This window comes from Lactuca saligna, chromosome 7 (assembly GCF_052625555.1).
Source record: "Lactuca saligna cultivar CGN05327 chromosome 7, ASM5262555v1, whole genome shotgun sequence".
Lineage (NCBI taxonomy): Eukaryota > Viridiplantae > Streptophyta > Magnoliopsida > Asterales > Asteraceae > Lactuca > Lactuca saligna.
Genome location: NC_136423.1, coordinates 26,660,489 through 26,667,911, shown reverse-complemented (window position 1 = coordinate 26,667,911; position 7,423 = coordinate 26,660,489). Strand labels below are relative to the sequence as shown.

Here is a 7,423-nt window from a genome sequence, read left to right as displayed (position 1 = left end):
AGTCTGTTAATCATAAACACTCCGTGTCGGCGATGATATTTTTCTGATGCTGGCTTTTTGTTAACCATAAAGGTGGTCAGCGGGGATCCTATACTCTATGTAAATTCCATAACGATATTGATCGGTCGAACGCTTAGCGCTAGACAACCAATTCTACTGGGTGGCGGCGTTTTCCTGGTGGAATCGGTGCTATCGTTTTGTGGTGCTGCGAGCTTTGTGTTTTTTGTCATAGACACGTATTGTTGTTTATCGAGTTGTGTCGTGTTGGGTGCACGTCCGGATGGCACTAACTGTTGTGACAGGTCTCCGGCTTAACTTCGTCTCTTTGATGGATGGGATGGAGTGCCTGATAATCACAACAAAGGAAACAAGCTCATCAGTCCTCGTTTGGGAGGTAGTCTCGGAATGAAGCTCCAACGACCAAGTTAGTCGATTTCTTAGAGAGAAGGTGGAGGTTTTATGAAAGGGCTAGAAGATTTTCTTTTCTGGTCCCTTCTCTTGGAGGAGAAGGGACCTTTTTATACCTGTGATCAGGGGAACAAATCCCCAAAAGAATCTTTTACCTCTTCAGAAGTGGCAGGGAAAAAAGGTCCTTAATTGGTAGATCATGCTCTGCGCGTAGTTGCTTACCATTGGTGCAGGGCTGCCAGAAGCGACGTTCTAAGTGACACACCTGTCACTTAAGGAGACGACTAGTACTATTTTGTCTCGACACCAGCTTTGATGCTTGGGCGCCAAGGAATAAGTATGGGATCACGAGAACGAGGGCGAGAGCGGGGGCCCAGCGTTAGGCGTACACCGGTCTTTGCTTAAATCGTCTGACGCTTCCGTTATTTTTTTATGTATTCTTGGTGGGATACGTCAACATTCACATTCTTTGTGGGTTTTCCTTCACGACCAAAACCAGATGAATTTAACTTTTTCTATAATAAGCATATATCAAAAATCAATTCAAAACTGATATTCATATGTGTGTGTTTATATATATATATATATATATATATATATATATATATATATATATATATATATATATATATATATATGAGAATGGTTGTGAATTTTATAACCAACCCAATGTGAATTATTTTCATTCTAATGGGATTAAGATTAGATTCTCTTGTCTATGTACTTCTCAACAAAATGAAAAAGTTGAACGCTCAATACAAACAATAAACAACATCATTCACACTTATTTATTTCAATCATCTCTTCCTTCAAATTGTTGACCAAAGTACTTCTTACATTGGTTCACACCCTCAACCTCCTTTCCATAACTACCTTATCATACAAAACACCTTTCAGGTGCTATTTCATGTTGTTTATGATCTATGATCTTCAAAGGTTTGGCTACCTATACTATCCAAACATTTATTCTATGGCATCATACAAGCTTTCCATGTTCATCTTTGTTTGTCCATAGTGGACTCTATAATGGTCATAAATGTTATTGTTGCTTGGATCTTGTTTCTCAACGTATTTTCATCTCCCGTCATGTTATCTTGATGATGATCACTTTCCCTTCGCTAACATTCATGTTGATTCCTATAATTCTAAGTATGATTCACTCATCCCCTGATAATCCTCCTATAAACCTCCCTTACCCCATGACCAACATGAACGATAACACCTATCCTAGCTACTCCTATCCCTTTGGTTGGCACAACCAAAATCTCAGATTCTACTCCCCAGCCTCTTGTTTCTATAACAAACCTCCTTCCATTTCGGTTACCCACGGATATCAGATGACTACTCGTTCATGGTCATGACCGGCTCCCTAATCACGTACTTGTATCATGTTAATAACTATGGATAACATGACCATATGTATTAATCCATCAACATTCATGTTCAATTTCAAGTATTTAGCAAATTATCAAAACTAAGGTTCTGGTCAAACTTCTTTATTCATCAAGTTGTAAAATACATTTGGTAATTTTTATGTTCTAAGCTTGAAAACATGTTCCCCATACTTCATACTTCAAGATTTATTACATACAAAAAGTTTCAACATCTATAGTTTATGAGAAATCTTCCATTAAAGTAAACAAAGTTACAACAAAGGAGAACTCACCCTTAATTCAAGTTGTTGAAGAAAAAATCTTAATTTGACTTCTTTAATTATTTTATGTCTTAAAGTTTGAGTTCAAAACCTCGAGAATTTTTTTCAAATGTTTGAAAGATAAACGAGTGACTTTTAACTCTTTTAATCTCACCATTTTAAATCAACCAAGTTACATGGGCCGTATTGTTCCTGTTTCTAGAATTACACGGATCTTATAATGTTAATGAACAAAAACTAGCCCATTTTCATTTTTATACAACTTGTGCTTTATTATGTAAAGGGTTTACATAGGCCATGTTTCCCAAGGCTACTTTTAAATAGGTTTTGTATTATTAAAAGGCATCGTGCTTTAATTTTAACTTTTAAATAGGTTTTGTATTATTAAAAGGCATCGTGCTTTAATTTTAACTTTTAAATAGGTTTTGTAATATTAAAAGGCTACTTTTAACTTTTCATATTTTACATTGGTCGTTGTTTTCCTTTAGCAAAACTTTTTGCCACTTCATGGCAAACAAATTAGTCATAGTGGCTAGAGTAGTCTTCTCTTCTAATGTCTTAATAAAAAGTACGTAGAATCGCTAATAAATCAACAAATTTCAAATTGTTTAGGTATTTAAGTTAGAATTACTAATTCACCCTTGTCACTTCCATCCTCTTCATATCCCTTCTCACACATGAAACCCTAATCTTCATCCCTAAAATTAAACATAAAATCCATAAGAATTTCAAAGATTTCTAGAGAATAGTTTAATTCTTTAACCTTCAACCACAACAATACTCATGCTCAATCTATTACATCTTTGAGCAATATCCACAACCATCCATTTTTGCAACAAATTAGACATAAATGATGAAACTATAAACAACAAAAGATACAAAAACCGTGTAGTAAGAATACACATTGCTCAATAGTTTCAAGTAATCATAAACCCTTCTTTATCTTCCATGAATTTTGACCATTTTATAGCATGTTGACCATTTTATAGCATGTTGACCATTTAGATGTGAGATGATCGATCACGACTACTTCTTTCAGAATCTTCTTTCTTCCACATCGTCTCCATTTTCTGAAACCACTTCAATGGTCGAACCTATATGGATATTTCTTTTTTTACTTAATATACAAATAATGGAGAAAAATGTATGTGTATTATATATATATATATATATATATATATATATATATATATATATATATATATATATATATATATATATATATATATATATATATATATATATATATATATATATATATATACCTTCCAACGCCTCCTACGATTTATAGAATAAAAGATCGATTCCAATCGAGGAATTATGTTCCTAAATGTTGGTCTCTCATTAGGATTCTCATGCCAACATTGTTCAATCAACCTGTGTGAGATAAAATATTTTATAAAAACAACTTATCAAAAAATATAATGACATTTTAATCCTTCATACAACATACTCTTTAAGCCCATGAGCATAACTCTTTGATGGAGCATTAAATGGAGGGCGTTCATTTGTAACATATGCTTTCGGAACATCTTTTTCATCCATCGTGAAAAATGGTTGGCAGCCTTCAATCATCTTTTCATCAGATCAAAGGACAAAGATTTAATTTTTAAATAAATATTAAAGAAGATGAAACATATATTATAAAGATAAAGATATTATAATTATTATACCTCTTGTAAAATTAAGGCAAATGAGAAAACATCCACTTTGGTATCATAGTCTTCGTTTCTAAATACCTCTGGAGCAACATATCTCCCTGTTTTATTACAACAAATCATTCAAAAAAAAATTAAATTAAATATAATAGGAAGAAATGAAAGTAGAAAAATAACACTCACATGTAGTGTCATGATATGTCATGAGCTTTTGTTGTTTGACGTTATCTTTGACTTTGAACAGCTCACTGATTCCAAAGTCTGCAACTTTTAGATGTCCAGAATCAGCCCGCAGAATATTCCTGTTTTCTTACTCGTATAAATAATAAAAATATTTAACAATTATGATAAAGAAACCTACAATTTAAAAAAAAAAAAAAAAAAAAAAAAAAAAAAAAAAAGACTTACGAAGGCTCTAGATCCCTGTGAATAATCGGTTCGGGTTTATTTTCATGCAAATAGTTCATCCCCCTGACATCGCCAAAAGTTATTACGATTAACTAAAAAGACAATTTTAACCAGGAAGTGAAAGTACAAAAATACCCTTCTACCTAAAATAACAACTACCTTGCGATATCCATGGCAAATTTCAAAGCCGTTGATGGCTTTAGTGCTTCTTTTCTCTTCAAAAACAGACGAAGATCACCCTAAAACACATGGAAAAGTTTTTTTTTTTTTTTTTTTTTAAATTTAATAATCAAAGATAAGACAGGACAGGAAATGACGTAAATGCCCTTCAGAAACCTTTGGTAAATATTCGGTTATGATCATCATTGGACTACTTTGAGTTACAGCACCCAAAAACTGAACCACATTTGGATGTCGAATCTTTTGAAGTAATTCAAGCTCATCCCTAAAAGCCCTCCTGTTAATAATAACCCATAAATTAAATTACAAAATAATGTATTACAATTTATTTTAAAAAAAAAAAAATTAATTATGGTAACTAAATGTCTAAACAACCCACACTTTCTCCTTATCAGTAAAAAGTTCATCTCCAAGTTTTTTTACTGCAACTTTTGTTCCACGCCATGAAGCTATGGTGAATGTACCCTAAAAAGTTCCAAACAACATTTATTTAACCACATGAAGAAAATAAAAAGATTTTATTAACTATTATAAATTAAATCAATAAATGACTTACCTTAGTAATGTTGACACTATCTGTAAAATCAAGTTCTTTAGCGTTAATTTCATATTCGGGAACTTCACGAGCATTTTTGACATGCATTGGAGCCATCTAAGTATAATACATATTATTAAGAAAAGAAACAATTAGAAATAAGAAAATGTAACTATAAATAACTAAACGAGTGTCATATAAACAGCAAATTTATAAACAAGAAGATGAAGTTATTATGATTTATTGAGAAGATGAAGTTATAACAAGTGTATGAACTTACGAGAGGTTTGGCACCATGTTTCTCCAAAAGTTTGACCATGTCATGGTTCTTGTAATGGATTGAATCTGCAAGAGGCTGTTTAAGGAATATTATATTTTTCGAAATTGAGTTTAGAATTGGGGATTTCAAATTTCAACTCTGAATGTTGTAAATGGAAGAACAGTGATTACATAACAAAAATTGAAAGCGATTGTAAAATCTTACAGTGCTACCCCATCGATCTTTGACATCAACTTCTGCACCTCCTTCCAACAACAATTCGGCAACATCACAAAACCCTTGGCAAGCTGCCACATGTAACGCAGTTCGATTATCGATATCTTGAAAATTAACATCAGTTCCTGAGTTTAAAAGCTCCTTGATCCCATCCAAATTACCCTCACTTGAAAAAAACATCAACCTAACCCTAGGATCAATCGCATCCATTCCATCTACCTCTTCTTCTTCCGAATCGGAACCCGAAACCCGGTCCGGCGCCATTGACGACTGTCTCCCTAGCGTAAACCTAATTGGTGGTTGCGACTCCATTTTTACTCGAAACAAGTGAAACCCAATGCCTGTTGAGCAATTTCTTGGAACCCAACCGGATAAAAATTAGTGTTTGTACTTTATATACTCCTTTTGCGAACTAAATTCTTGAAAAATTGAAATGATTTTGTACCAATAACAACTCCAATGCACGGAGACAGATCACTTCAATGTTGCATCTTTGAATCTCGCCCTTTTCGTCGTTGATGAAGACGTTGACGATCGTTGATTTGAATAAGGTCGTAGACACGGTTCCGTTGATTTGATGACAGATTGTCAAGATCAAGGCTGCGGAAATATAGAGGAGAAACAAAGCAAGTGGAAAGGTTTCATTTTGGCTCCTTCGGCTTGATTTCTATTGGTAAATACCCTTCTTGTTTTTTTCCCAAAATGCCCCCGAAATGGCTATATAACTGTCCATAACAACTTTGATAAACGGTAAAACACATTGTTTAGTTGAAATGTTACATTATGTAATGTAATAATATACTAAATCATACAACAAAATTAATTAAATTGTGTTATTCATGATTTTGGGTTTTCATTATCATTTGGTCTATTCAAAAGAAAAGGTATATTAGTGGAAATGTTACATTATGTAATACTAATATTCTCTTTTATGTTTGATTTTCACATATACAAACATCAGGTTTGTTCCATGATCTTGGAAATTCATTTCGACTGTCAATTATTAATGTTGTTCTAAAGTTAAAACTTAAAAGTATTCTTTTATATATATTTTTGAATGATTTACTATTGGATGATGGAGTTTTCTCCAATATAAAACAAGTACGTGTCCATTTGAAAAAGTTTGTAAATGTCATTTGTGTTGTCCAATTTGAATATGTGAAAAAGGATTTTACATCTATTTTGTCTCCGATATAGGGAGGAGCTTATACAAATGCTAAAATTGAAGAGGTATGTACAAAAGTATACATAACCATTTTTGCATCCCATCAATATTATGATGGATATAGGGCTGACTGAAATCAGAACCATGATCTTTGTAGGAATCCTATTCAAACCAAAAAGATATTTTTTGGATGAATTCCATAAAGTTTATTGGCTGATAAAGTTGGTATTGGTGAAAGGTTGCGTTGAGACTTGAGAGCAAGTGTATTTGAGGCAATAGAGGAAGAGGATAAGACAACTGAACAAGATGAAGGCATGCCTTAGGATAGTGCAACACAACTACATGCTTCCCCTTCATGTATCTTCTAAACTTCCATCATCATACTTATGTTCTCATGTTTCAATCAGTCTCATGGGTATAATTTGTTTTAGTATCAAGATCCACTTGACACATAATCTACATTAAATTAAACTACTCTATTCCAAAACACATGCAATAGTTTCCTTTACCAGATGTCCCAAAATCAAGCAAACAATTCCCATTTTTGGGAAACTTGTAATTAAACTAATAACGTTTTTGCTTTTTGGTTACAATTCTTGATGTGTATTCTAGATATTTTGTTTGGAATTTAAGTCTTTAGCATGATGTTTGGTTTTAATATAATTTTAGGCCGGCTTCTAACTACACTAATATGTAAATACTTGGATTGGGCACAACTTGGCAACACACTAAAAGTTTATCTATCGTAGTGTAGTTTGGTAATCATTTGCTTTCATACAATCTTTAATTTGAAATGCGTGTTTGATAATACTTTGTAGTGCACATATGCATGTATGTCTATTTGTTATTATGTATGTATGGGTGTATATATGCGCATATATATATATATATATATATATATATATATATATATATATAT

General features: G+C 32.6%; 1 protein-coding gene and 1 long non-coding RNA gene across 4 annotated transcripts; one reads left to right on the top strand and one right to left on the bottom strand.

Annotated features, from left to right (window-relative positions):
- Nucleotides 1-2,797: 2,797 nt before the first annotated feature.
- LOC145005059 (serine/threonine-protein kinase 12-like) lies at nt 2,798-5,962 on the bottom strand. Of its 3 annotated transcripts, none has more exons than XM_078964107.1 (13): nt 5,785-5,962; nt 5,328-5,680; nt 5,124-5,198; nt 4,865-4,960; nt 4,688-4,773; nt 4,465-4,585; nt 4,288-4,367; nt 4,129-4,191; nt 3,904-4,022; nt 3,736-3,821; nt 3,516-3,637; nt 3,328-3,439; nt 2,798-3,156 (listed from the first exon to the last, which is right to left on the bottom strand). In XM_078964107.1, exons 2-13 carry the CDS (start codon nt 5,649-5,651, stop codon nt 3,064-3,066), a joined length of 1,377 nt encoding a protein of 458 aa, XP_078820233.1. In that variant the 5' UTR covers nt 5,652-5,680; nt 5,785-5,962; the 3' UTR covers nt 2,798-3,063. The 3 variants fall into 3 exon arrangements, with proteins under 3 accessions (XP_078820233.1, XP_078820231.1, XP_078820232.1); XM_078964105.1 differs by having other exon boundaries at nt 5,328-5,694; nt 5,785-5,961; XM_078964106.1 differs by having other exon boundaries at nt 5,328-5,961.
- On the top strand, nt 5,906-6,978 carry LOC145005060 (uncharacterized). Its single transcript, XR_013662493.1, has 3 exons — nt 5,906-6,012; nt 6,537-6,569; nt 6,662-6,978. It is a non-coding gene; the product is annotated as an uncharacterized LOC145005060 (long non-coding RNA).
- Nucleotides 6,979-7,423: the final 445 nt, after the last annotated feature.

Bases quoted from the DNA above. Each gene is read 5' to 3' on its own strand.
- LOC145005059 (XM_078964107.1), bottom strand. From the start codon at position 5,651: ATGGAGTCGCAACCACCAATTAGGTTTACGCTAGGGAGACAGTCGTCA. The intron at 4,368-4,464 runs GTTTCTGAAGGG...CATGTGTTTTAG, and splicing joins TAACCGAATATTTACCAAAG to GGTGATCTTCGTCTGTTTTT. The intron at 4,023-4,128 runs GTAAGTCTTTTT...GTAAGAAAACAG, and splicing joins CACAGGGATCTAGAGCCTTC to GAATATTCTGCGGGCTGATT.